Source organism: Mytilus galloprovincialis, chromosome 1 (genome assembly GCF_965363235.1).
Source record: "Mytilus galloprovincialis chromosome 1, xbMytGall1.hap1.1, whole genome shotgun sequence".
Lineage (NCBI taxonomy): Eukaryota > Metazoa > Mollusca > Bivalvia > Mytilida > Mytilidae > Mytilus > Mytilus galloprovincialis.
In genome coordinates, this window is record NC_134838.1 from 39976475 (window position 1) to 39990143 (window position 13669).

General features: G+C 31.4%; 1 protein-coding gene across 1 annotated transcript in view; it reads left to right on the forward strand.

Annotated features, from left to right (window-relative positions):
• Positions 1–4855: 4855 nt before the first annotated feature.
• Positions 4856–13669, forward strand: part of LOC143074224 (uncharacterized) — a 40276-nt gene continuing 31462 nt past the window's right edge. Inside the window, exons 1-3 of the mRNA XM_076249776.1 lie at positions 4856–5549; positions 8231–8580; positions 11926–11949. Coding sequence (XP_076105891.1) covers positions 8242–8580; positions 11926–11949 — 363 coding nt within the window. The 5' untranslated portion in view covers positions 4856–5549; positions 8231–8241. The remainder of the gene's footprint in view (positions 5550–8230; positions 8581–11925; positions 11950–13669) is intronic.

Genomic DNA, 13669 nt, shown 5'->3' on the forward strand with positions numbered 1-13669 from the left:
GCGGCGTGTACGCTGTCCGGTGTTGATAGACGTCTGAATAATTCCAAAAACTACATTTTTTCATTAAGTCATGCGTGAGGGGATCGGTTCTGATTGAGGACATCGTGAATGCGTGAGGGAAAGTACAAATCATATTTTTATTTTCAAGCTATGAGTCGTTGAAACTTACCTAAATAAGGCAACATTGTTCATGAAAAAACAGTGCTTAGAGAAAAATATATGAGATTGAATTATGAAATTAATTGTGGGAACCTAGGTTTAATAATATGTTTCACGAAGAATAAAAAGAAAAAGTGTTGTCAATGATAACCAAAAATACTGGAGAGATGTTGGTGAGTATCTCATTCGTCTGGATTCGTCCTTTTCAAACTACTCAACAATGTCCAAAAACAGGTCGAATGCAATGTTGTTTAAAAGGAAAACGTCTACTCTGTACTAATGAAAAAAAAATTAAAAATCTTTCCCTTTTCCCTACGTCTGAGAGTTTATCTAAAGCACTTTGAAAAACTTTATTTCTTCCTCAAGGTCTTCCATGTGTTCTTTATCGTGGTCTACTACGTGGCCTTCTTCTATGTCTTCTTCTATATCTTCTTCGTTGTCTTATTTATACAGGCTCTTCCTTATGGTCTTCCTCGAGATTATCTTGGCTTTCATCGATGTTCGTGAATAATAAATTCTGTTGATCTGCCATTTTTGTTTCGAAAATTTCGTGATTTTGGGTGAACAGATTACGTCTAATATATATAGGTGTTGAAGTTTTGATCGGCGATATACTTTTCTTAAATATATGTGGTGATCTCTGTGACGTTTATTTGACGACAGGACTACTCCAAGAGGGTTTAGTTCGCTTCGAGGGCGGGGATAACTTGTATCTCCATGGCTTTTTGTCAGTCCTCTTTTCCTTTTTCCTTTGAACAATGGCATTTTTTGAAATTGAACAAACAATTAATAGTTTGATTTCATTGAATGAGTGATCAGTTTTTATCTATTAAAGTATTAGGATAAATCTGTGCTTTTAATCAGCAGTGATCACATTTATTGAGTCAACAAAAGTCACAAAGCCAATGATTAAAAAAAAATGTTTGTTCTTCCCTAGTCCGAGATTACTCTGACGTCCAACGGCTGTTTTGCCAGACAAGCTGGGCCCCAGCTTGTCTGGCAAAACAGCCGTTGGACGTCAGAGTAATCTCGGACTAGTTCTTCCCCTCACGCATTCACAATGTCCTCAATCAGAACCGATCCCCTCACGCATGACTTAATGAAAAAATGTAGTTTTTGGAATTATTAAGACGTCTATCAACACCGGACAGCGTACACGCCGCCAAAAACAAAATTCATACCCATTGCCCGAAAAAAACCTTAATTTGAACTTGTAGGTCTGTAAATAGAACCATTTCAAAATTGAAATGTCACTTTTTAAGGCAATTTCTCGTGGGGCAACTGATTTTGTAGGAGTTCAACTCTACGTACAACGGTAAATGATACATGTATCTCTTCGTTAAAGTATTCACCACAGCATAGCATTCTCTGATTTTCAATATTATGATCAGTTGAATAAGAAAATTGAGATTTAGAAATGTACATACCTTTTGAAGCGGTGAAAATTACTCCACTCAAGCACAACCGGAAAATCCTCTCACGGTTTTCATTGCAGAACCAAATGTTCTGCGTGTGTAGATTACCAGCCGTGAGGTGTTGATTCACTTGTAGCAGGTGTCTTTAAACAGTCGAAAATATTAACGCAACAAGGCTTTAATTTTTCTGCCTTGATCTTAGACAAAAAAAATTAAAGTTGAAAACAGCCATTTTATACATGCACACATGTAGCTATTCATAATAGGTAGCCAAGAACTAAAAAGAACACACAATTTAACGAAATTCCGATTTAGAGTTCATAATTGTGATGTATACGGGCTTTTGGCAACAAGCAACCGTACAATCCGGAGTTTCACAAGGTACCGTACTTGGTCCACCTCTTTTTCTTTTATACATCAATGACATTGGGGATAATTTTTAAAACAACTGGCTTCAGCATAAGACTTTTTACAGACGATTGCTTGCAAAAACATCAAAGACATACAGAGACATCAAAACTCATAATGATACAGAAATATTACAGAAAGACTTAACTGAATTAGAAAAATGGTCTATTGATTGGAAAATGTCATTTAATCCAAAGAAATGCTACGTTCTACAGACAACACATAACCGTGTATCATCAGTACACCGGATATAGGTACTAAGCAAGCGGGCATGATCGATTTTGACCTTACACGGTAACGAAAATCTTTGTTTTGCTTGATCAATATTCAATGTACATTTCTCAACATTTGAAATTCCTGCTCCCAAATAATTTTTGCATTGATTTTTTCCTATTCATAAAACAAATTTGATATTATAATAAGAACAATTAACTTGTACAAGCGCAAATAGTTGTGAATGTCAACACCAAATTTCAATTTCGATACAGGTGTTGAGACGTTTACATGTTTTATCTGAAAGAAACCTAATACAGGGCAAAAGTAATAGTCACCAATCATAAACCTACCTGTGATTACTCATTCCTTGAAACATTTTGTGTAATAAACGAGTATAAAAATAATGTTTTTGTGTACGGTGTACAACAACATAACTATGCACCGTACATAAGGATTTATGTGGTCAGCTAAACGCCGTACACAACACTTTTTTAGGGATAAAATATCGAAAAATAACATATGTATGAAAGATTTCAATGCCAATTATTGAAACAGATATACTCATAACACACACACATTGACCTTCTATCAGAAAAAGAGTTGCAATGCATATAGAATTATATCGGATGAGACGAGGGCCAACTTCTTTGACAAGTATTTGCACATGCTTTTACAATGTTTTAGTAACCCCTCTTGTTTTTGGAAAATAATGAGACATCTCTAACCATCAACCTACGACCAAATCGTTTCTTAAAATAGCAATTATGTTTAGATTGAAGTACACATTGATATGTGAACACAACAAAGATTTTCGTTACCGTGTAAGATCAAAATCGCTCACGCCCGCTTGGTTAGTACCTATATCCGCTGTACGATGATACACGGTGATAACATCCGTAATAGAATATAAATAAGACCATACTTCTTACATTCTACAAAGCTGGAACTAAAAGAACATAACCCATACCTAGGGGTGGAGCTGGACATCAAGCTCAATTAGAACCATCACATTACTTCAAATTTTACTGAAAAAAGCTTCACAACAACTGAATTTTGTAAGAAGAAATTTATATAGATGCCCTCAAGAAATCAAACAACACGCTTACATTGCTCTGGTAAGACCACACCTGGAATACAGTAGTTCAGTATGGGACCCCCATTGGAAGAAGGACATAACACGTATAGAAATGGTAAAACACAAGGCGGCAAGATTTGTAACCAGGAACTACAACTACCAACCCGGCTCGATGACCGCAATTATACAATCTTTGAATTGGCCTACCCTTGAAACGAGAAGAACAGCAAATCGCTTAATATTATTTCAGAAAATACTGTACCACCAAGTAGCCACCGAAATTCCCAAATACTACCGCGTCAACAACAGGAAAACACGTCCTAGCCACACAGTCAGCATCATGCAGCCACAATCAATGTAACACCTCAGAATACGAATACAGCTTCTACCCGAAAATAATCCTAGACTGGAACTATCTAACAGGAAACATTGCAACTGACATCGACTCGGGACACTTTCAAGGAAAACCTCTGGACCAGAGACACAGTGATGCCGTGTACAGATCATCCTTGTTTTTATCCTGCTCCGACCACAAGGGGCTAGGATGAAAAATTTTGTCCTGCATTTTTTTAGCTGTATCTCTGCCCTGCTTTTTTATTTTTCACTCTGTTCGGTCCTGCCTTTTTTTTTTTTTAGTTTATCCTGACTTTTTTTTAACTAAATTGTCGTCCTGACTTTTTTTTTTTTTGCAAGTGTCTCATCCTGCCTTTTTTTTTTAACTCAAAACTCCTGTCCTGCCTATTTTTTTCAAATTTCATCCTAGCCCCCGCCCCCATAAAAATCAAATGGTAGCTCCCTAAAAATGAAAATAACACTGCAGTAAATGTTTTCCACGGGGGGGTCTCAACATGGGATTTTGGGTACAGGTGTGCAGCTGGGATTTTAAAAACACCCCCCATTCATATATTGAATAATTGTGAAATCCCTACCTATACATATATTTCACAGCGAAATCATAACCCATTCATATATCTATCAGCTCAAATAGTACCTATATCGGTCAATTACTACCTATTGATATATTTCCTCGGTAAAATTGCACCCCATTGATATATTTGACAGATCAAAAAAGGGACCCATTCCAGCGGCACATATGTATATACCTTTATATAGGAAGAGACCCCCCCGTGATGTTTTCACGCGTCCCGTAAAATTACCCTAGATGTAAACTTTTCCTGAGGCCAGGGAGTTGAGACCTTATTCTTTATATTAATTTCAAAATACATGAGATGATGATGATTCTATTCGCAACTGATAGTCTACAAGCAGAGGTATCGACCCATTGCTGTAAAAAAAATGAAAACAATATTTTATTTTTCAAAAATGCACGAAATATAATTATAAAATAAAAATTATGGGATTCGGAAACAAGAAAAACTTATATAAATCCGTCTTCCTGGTTTGGATAAGATGTTAACTTGTTAATTCTGACTCAGTGAGTTATAAAAGAAAGGGAACTCTGTGTATAATTTAGCGGGAAAAGTAACTCTGTACAATTTGGCGGGAAGCTATCCGTATTTATCTCCAGTCGGGTCCGATGTGGTGAAAATTAAAAAAATATATATTCAAAGCAGGAAAGTCAGACTATCGGGAGGCAAGACTTGATATGGTGCTTAATAATATAGAAACATGGTAGTAAATAAAACATAGACATTGTTTTATTGAAAACCACCTGTTTAATCCATGTCAAAAATAGGCTTTGACGATTCACTCGTTCTCTTTAAACAGACTAAAGACCCAGACCATAATTGTTTACATTTGCTAGGTAGCGAGAAATGAAAGCTATCTAATGAACCAATAGATACACTCAGAAAATACCAAACCAATCATGTATAGCATTTATACCAATGACGTAAAGCTGATATACAGACAATATCGAGTAGATCTAACAGTTTTTAAACTATCGATCGTTTGATTTCGTGTATAAGTTGATTTGTGATGACGTAAAAATTACATGGCCCAGTGACCGGTACACATTGGTGTTCAATAATTAAAGTTTTTAATGTAAAGAATCTGTTATTCATGGCTATCCTTAAGTGTTCGGATATATGTTGGAATTGTGGGTTTCTTTATTGAATTAGGAAAAGGAAATATTCTCATGTTGCTTCAATACACAATCTGAAATTTTATTCTTACTAATTTGTGTAAAGGTGTTGAAATATTGGGATATACTTTGACAGGAAGTGTTAATAAGTTCTACTTAATTTGAATGTGAAATTAGTTCCTTAAAAAACATGTGAGCAATTAGACTATTCTGATAGATAATCCAATTTATGGTAAGTACTTAATTGTGACATTAATGATATCATTATATATATAGTGTGTAATTAACAGACTATATACTTATCCGAGGATTTGTATAGTAAGACCAGAGACATTGTATTATATGTCTCTGGTAAGAGTACATTATATACACTTTTTTCAGTAATCATTATAATACATGGTTGGAATTTTAGATAAACAGATTTCTACTGTTTTTTTATGGTAAGTTTTAGGTTGCTGATTATATGTAAATAACATGTTTGAAATGAATGTCTTTCAACATACATTGTACAAATGTACAGTGTGGATAATTTCAATTTAAAGACATACAAATGTAATTGATACATGTTTAATGTAGATAGTGATTAATTGATTGATTTGTAGAACTCTGAACTGAATGATAATTTCACAGAACAACATATAATATATATTCCTCTATAAATGTATCCAAGAAAAATGAACTCTACTCTGCTGTCTCTTCAATACCTGCTGACAAGTGTTAAAAAGATCCACATTGGAAAGTCATATATATAATTTGTTTTGTGCTGTTACTAGAAAATAGAAAATGCACTGACACTTCTGGTTCTAAACTTTTATTCAAATTAAATTTTATTGTATCAGGTTTACTTGAATTTTTATGAGAGACATATAATCCATTATATAGTTAAATGTCTTGTTTTTTTCCTTTAGATAAGAACAAAATATAGTATGTTATACAGAAATGTCATGAATGTATGTCTTTTTTATTTAATGAATGCATGTATGCAATTATTGAAACCCATGCATTTATGTATATTTTCATATTATATTAAAATTAATATAAATATTTACAACTGTATTTATTAATTAAAATTCATTATTTAAAATTTTGATCTGTCACTGTACATTAATGAGGTACAACCCCACATAAGTACATGTTGGTTACACAAGAATAATTGTTTGTTGCACTAGAACATTAATTTGTCAAGTGTGTTAGTTACACCAGAACATGTGTTGGTCCCACAAAAACAGTTGCTGTTCACGGTTTCTTTTTTAAATAAATTAAAACATTTACAAAATGCATGTTGGCATATCATCAACTATTCATTTTATTTAAGATCTCAATGTATTTACTGACCCTTTTAAATACGAAACTTGATTTATACATGTATATTTAGACATTTACTAGTACTTAATAGTTTTAAATTCTACACAGAATCATTTAACAATTAACATTTATCAGATATCTTAAAAATTGTCTAAGTGGACTAACATTTGGACTGTTTAAAAAGTTATGGAGCCAAAACAAATTTTAATCATTCTCAGTCCAGTTCCTCACTCAGTTGTGCTAAACATGTACTTTACTATGCATGGTAAAAAAATATACATGTACATGTACATGTGCCAGACATTACAAATTGAGTCAGGACTGATACAGTTACTTTTCAAAAACTATGATTGATATAGACAGATCGCTAGAGGAGTCAAAAATGATAGTTGTGAAAAAACAAAATGTCATTTAAATATCATATAGAGATTTTTGGAACACATCAATTATAAAATTACAAAAAATTAAAGGTCGTTTAGAGGTCAACAGATTTTTATCAACATGTTTAATAGAAGATAAAATGTAGGTGTCCATAAAATATATGTCAAACTCGATATCACCCAGAACCTACATGTACATGGAGAAGTGAGTAAATTCAACAGAGACTGAAGCCGTCAAAGAACTGCAGTCAACACCAAGTTCCCTAAAGGTTAAAGACATTAAAACAAATAAAGGAATAACAAGCTTAATACTACATGTACCACCTACATACATGACTAGGTTCCTGTACTTTCAAGAACATGTACATGTAACAGTACATAACAAAAATCAGTTAAGAAAAAACACTTTTTCTCTGTAATTATCAATCAAAGTATAATTCTGGTGTAAAAAGTTCCAATAAAAACTATGACAGAAACAACCAAATTTGTCTTTTTGGAATTATGGTTTTCAATCCCATTCATGGTATCACTTGCTGTTCTGCTATTCATACATTGATGAAAGAAGATGTGGTATGAGTGCCAATGAGACAACTCTCCATCCAAGTCATAATTTGTAAAAGTAAACCATTGTAGGTCAAAGTACATGTACAGTCTTCTACAAAGAGCGTTTGCTGTGAACTTTGCTCACACTGAACAGTAAGCTATATAGAACCCAAAGAAAATGAGAAGTGTAAAACCATTCAAACGGGAAAATCAACAGTCTAATCTTTATAAAAAGCAAGAAGTGAGAAACATTTAGGAACCACATCAACGAATGACAATGCAACCACTGAACTTCAGGTTCCTGACTTAGGACAGGTGCTAACAAATACCAAGGTTTTCAAAATTGAATGTTGAGAAAAATCAAAATCATGCATCATTTGACTCCTTTCTTTATTCTTATAAGTATACATTTGTAAAGCAATGATCTCAAAATTTGATTAAGGGCCTCAGCTGCCTCTTAACGTCAAGGTAATGGTATGCTATATTTACAAATGTATATTTCTTGAATGAGGTGCTAATAATCTGACATGATACTTTTTTTGACTTGTAATACCATGATGCTATACATGTATGACAGTTGTGAGTAGAATGTTGTGATGTGTGATATATAATTATCTTGCCTACATGTACATCATGTACTAAAATGTTCACGTCCAGAACATTTATTGTCATTTTATGATTTCAGCATTATTTGCCATGGGAAGTGGTGCATCTGCAGAAGATGGCTCAAGTAGGCCAAGTACTGTTCAAAAGGTCAATGTGAAACCAGTGACCAACAATAACGGGAAACAAACTACAATGAATTCCAAAACCACACCAGCTGCAACTCCTAGGAAAGGTGCATCAACACCACGAAAAAAAGAATTTCAAGAAGTTGAGATGAAAAGTAATAATAAACCTAAAGAAACCACTAAACCAAGCAATAATACATCTAGTCATCCCAGTCAGCAACAGACCAGTCGAAGACCTGAGGAAAGTAGTGCAGCTGCCGCGAGTGGGGGTGGGGGATCAAGAGGGAAAGGACCACAGCAACAGGTTAGTACATGTATGATTTCTGACAGGTCTCTTGTACATGTAGTAAATTCTCTTCAGAACTGTATTGCTTTTTATTTGGTTAAATGACATTGCAATGTTAAGATACATTTTTTCGGTTTTAGACATGAAGTAGATACATTTTGTACTTAGCAATCAATATTTGTTAATTTGGTTTATTTTACATTTTTGTAGATAACAGATAAATAATAAATTGTATGCAGCTAAAAAAAAACAGGGAAAAAATGCAATTCTGTACTATATACATGTACATTGTATAATGATGATGTCATGATAGATTTATTTACTATTAACTAATTGTGAATACTGATATTTTAGAATAAAAATCTCATTTTCTATCAAATTTTTACCAATATGGAAAGAATTTATTCATCAGTTCAGTATTGATACACTACCTCAATTTATAAAATTTTCTCTCCTTTAGGGTTTTTATGTACCAGTACATGCATGATTTTAAGACTTATTATCTTTCTTGTTTACACATTGCTGCATTTTTGTGTTACTTTTTTAATAGTATATTTTTTACCAGTAAAAGTCCATTTTTGTTTATACATATACATGTGCCTTGAAATAAGAAAAAAATATTTTGATGAGAAACTATAGGATTACTTTTTAAAATCATAAAACAGTAAAAAACACACTGAAATAAGCTATTAATAAAAACATGCATGTTAAAACATAGTTGTTACAAACTTTCTAAATAATTGCTTTAAATTTATTATAAATAAAAAAACAATGAAATAAAAATACTCTAATTTGTACATGTACATGTAATTTCATTATAAAACGGAACATTTATCATTGTTTTTCTGAAAAATAAGAGTTTATTTTTAAAATTTCTACATGTATCTGTCTAATGTGTTATAGATAATTCTTTTTATAAATAGATGTTTGTGAGACATAATTATTATTATTTAGTCCTGTGCTCTTTAAAAATATAAAAATTCCAAGAGGTAAAGAAATGGTAAATTTTATATGTATTGAACAAGTTAAATGTATTCCATATTGAAAAAATAATTATAAAAAAGTCATAATGTGAGAATTTAACTTAACAGCTGTTATAAACATATTTAAGCAATGTAGGTTGTACACATTAAAGATCAAAATTCTTGATGCTTTAACCCTAGCCTGTTTTCAATAGGTTTTAAGTAACTTTAGAATTAGGAGATTATTATTGTAAAAAAAAAAAAGTCAGGCTGTTGGTTGTCTCTTTTTTAAACTGTTAAACATTTAATATTGGTCCTGCCATGCCATGCCTTTTATAGCTTTCTGTATGGTATGGGGTTTGCTCATCCCTAAATGCTGTACAGTACCCTATAGTTGTTTACATTTTTATTGGTCTGTGGATGTTCCTCTCAACGGCTCTCCTACCATAGCTCCTTATTTTTACCAAAAAACATTTTTATGATTTTTAATACCCTTTAACTCGTCCACGTGCACCCAATATATGAAAGTAGATATGAATAGTGAATGAATTTGTGTAATGGCTACATGCAGTTTAAAGTTGAATAGTAATCTGTTCAAGATGACCTACATTTTACTGAAATATTCTACAGACGCGGGTTATAAATCAGGTTTTATTTAAAAAAGAACCTAATTTCAGATCTAATTAAAAATATTTGTTTAAAATTAGTACCTAATCCTCTGTAAGCTGCTTAGAATCTTGAATGGCATAAATTAGTACATGTATATATGTAATCCTACAAAACGTGGACCTAAAATGTCCCAAAACAAAAAATGTGGTGTTTCGTAGTCATGTCTTGATATTTATTTTCAATTCATTGTTTTAAAAGTAAGCGAAGGCTGATCAATAATCAAATGGTTTATTTATGTCACTTTAAAAAGAAATTGAAAATATTCCTTGGTCCAATAAGTTTGTTAAAAACCAAGCTAACCTCTTTGTTCTTTGACGAGATCCGTTTACAATAAATCAATAATACCAAACAATGCAGGTATGTTTATTTTTGAACTATTGCCGATAAATTTAAAGAAAAGATAGATACTTTTGTGTTTAAGAAGATAGTTTTTATAGTATTCACTCACAGCTCTTTACATTTTGATTTTAATCGATTTTTGCATTACAAATCTTCAGCAAAGTAAATATATTTTTGAAAGTGCTTCCTCGTTGCACAGTTTTGTGATACAATGTGTACACATGCATAAACAGATGATTTTGTTGGGGTCCATATTTATAAACATAACAGCCAAATAAAGAAAATCAGTGGAGTTTTAAATAATAGACTTTTGGAGAAGACAACCTTAAATGTTAAAACTTTGAAATTAAAGATTTTTACTAAATTGTTTCACTTAAATAAAGTTTGAGCACAGGTATTCTAAACATAAAAAAAACAAAACAGGACCAATATTTATCCCATTACACTAACAAAAGTCAGAGACTTAATTCAGACTAATTTACAATTGCTGTAAAAGATAAAATTACTTGATCATATCTCTTTTGAATATAAACTATAATTTTTTTATGATCAAGGTGTCTCCTTTAAAACTAGGTCCAAATATTTCACATGGCTTTTTTCGAAGAAAAAAAATAATAAGGAATTCATATTGAGTTAGTCTTGTTGTAATATTTGCAAAAGATAAGTGATTCTAATGTCAACTATTTTAATTTTATTGTATGGGAGATTGAAAACATTGTAAATCTTATGTTCAAAGATATAAGTAGTTCTTTCAGTGCAGAAAAATTACCAATGTTTGACCTCAAGGTTATTTTCTTAAATGTTTAATCGTCCATGTTATATAAAAATGATTGATATTTAAAGTAATTTTTATTGTTACTCGACTTAGCTGTTCAAAGAAAGTTTTTAAATCATAAAAAGTTGTGTTTTTTTTTCTCCATTAAATGAAATGAATGAATCTACACTTACGTTGTAAAGGATATTATACAGTTCTATGAATGATTGAAAAACATAACAATTAATTTAAAATAGTGTTACAGTAACAAAGATTGATAGATATTGAAGGGAGGACGACTTTATGTTGAATTGAACTTTCAAATTGATCACTCCTGATGGATATGGTTTCTTTTTCTTTCATTTTAAAATAATATGTAATGGGAGGATAATTATATAAGAAATATTAAAAATCTAACTACCAATGCTTCAAATTTGTGTTTTTGGGAGAGCTTGCTTCCCTCTTAAACTTGATCGTAGCAAACTGTGTTACGTAGATTATAAATGTGTGACAAAAATGTTCTTAATTATGATCAAGTGGCCTCATATGTGTAAAAATTTGTTAAACAGAGCAAAAAGTACTAGACACAGAAATCTACATTATGATATTTAAAAGAAAGTTTAAAAAATTCTATTTTAGCAAAACAGATCGACAGTTGATGAGGTACATGAAATAACACTGCATGATAATTTCTTCCTTAATAAAAGTAAAAGATCAATCTTCAGTAACTGAAATTATACCTATAGATAGCAAAATTTTAGTCGCATTATATATTTAAGAATAGAATTTGTCTGCAATTTGATAAAACATAATCATTGGTCAATGTTTTTTATCAGATAAAATCACTTTTTCAAAGTTAAACAAAGATTTAATCTGAAATTGAGATATACATGATGAATGAAAGTGTAAGAAATAATTTTTATTTTTTTTTATAATTTTGTTGAATGTTCCATATAACATTCATTTACCATCTATAGGTATTATCTAAAGGACAGTTACTGTAAGAGAGTCTATTTGAATGCATGTACTGTTACACTTTAAATCATGGTCATATGAAATTGTGGCATGTCATTATCAATTTTATAAATTTTTAAAAGTTGATATCAGCATTTTAAAAGAATTTATGCAACTTTCAAATATTGTTAGTATATATGTGTAATTAGATTATAGGTTATATCTTATAAATCATTAGTCAATACTAAATTTATAATAACTATAAACGACCTTGGTTTAAATACTGTGGATTCATTATTATTTGTGTGATACAAATTTTTTGGGGTATTTCATGGAAATAGGCAAACCACAAAATTTTAATTTAAATGTTTCACAAAATACAGAATTTCTCTATGTTTGATCTCCATTATGGAGACTTTACAAACTGCACAAAACTAAATATCCACGAAAATAAATTATTTACTAGATCCATGAAAATTTGTGACTACGAACATTAATTAATCCACAGTTGTTCAAACTCAATCAAAAATCAAGTCTTTTCTGCACTGTGTTTTAATGCATGTTTTTAAAAGATGTTTGTATCTTCACCTCTTTCTTCTTCATGTTATTTACACTTTCTCTTCTTTCCCTTGTTTATTGACCAATTATTTTTATCAATAATCAAAGTTGCAGTTCAAAAACGGCAACAAGAAATTTATTGATATGTTTGTATGACTTAAAATTCTATTTGTATGTCTATTAATTTTAAATGTGTGTATTTATTTTAATTTTGTAGAAAGTGGTAAAGGATTTATTTTGGTATACTAGTATTGTTCTATGTTAGTGATAGCGTTAGTCTTTACAGTTATGCTTACTCCTTCATTGTAAAATATGGTGTTTTTTTGCTTTTATGAAAATAATGTAGGAGCTAGTCTTACCAATTTTCTTCAAATTTAATACACCTTAAACGCTAGTTTTGTTTCATGGATGACCTTGCCATTACTTAGCATTCGTTGTTAATGACACTACATATACAGAGTTCTCAAAATCTTTTTATATCTGGTGGTCAGAAGAAAAAGTGCTCACTACTATTTCTATTTCAAAATACCAAAATTGTGTTGGTTCTTTCAAAATTTTGGTGGTCAAATCCCTCGGACCACTACTTTTCAAGAACTCTGCATGCACACAATGTAGTAGTTTGAATATTCTTCTCAAATTCAAAAATTCATTTTCACACTACTCTTTATCAGGTTTATGTCCGACAATGACCAAAATAGGGCAAGTGTAGAATTTTGTTTTTCTCGTATGTCTGTACTTTCATTGGCATGCCTAATGAACATACTTTAAATTTGGCTTGAATGGAATTACTGGCCATTGCTGGTTGTTACTGTCATTCACTTAGAACTAAGTTGATTTGTAACTGAATATGTTGGGACTTAGTTTAACTGCA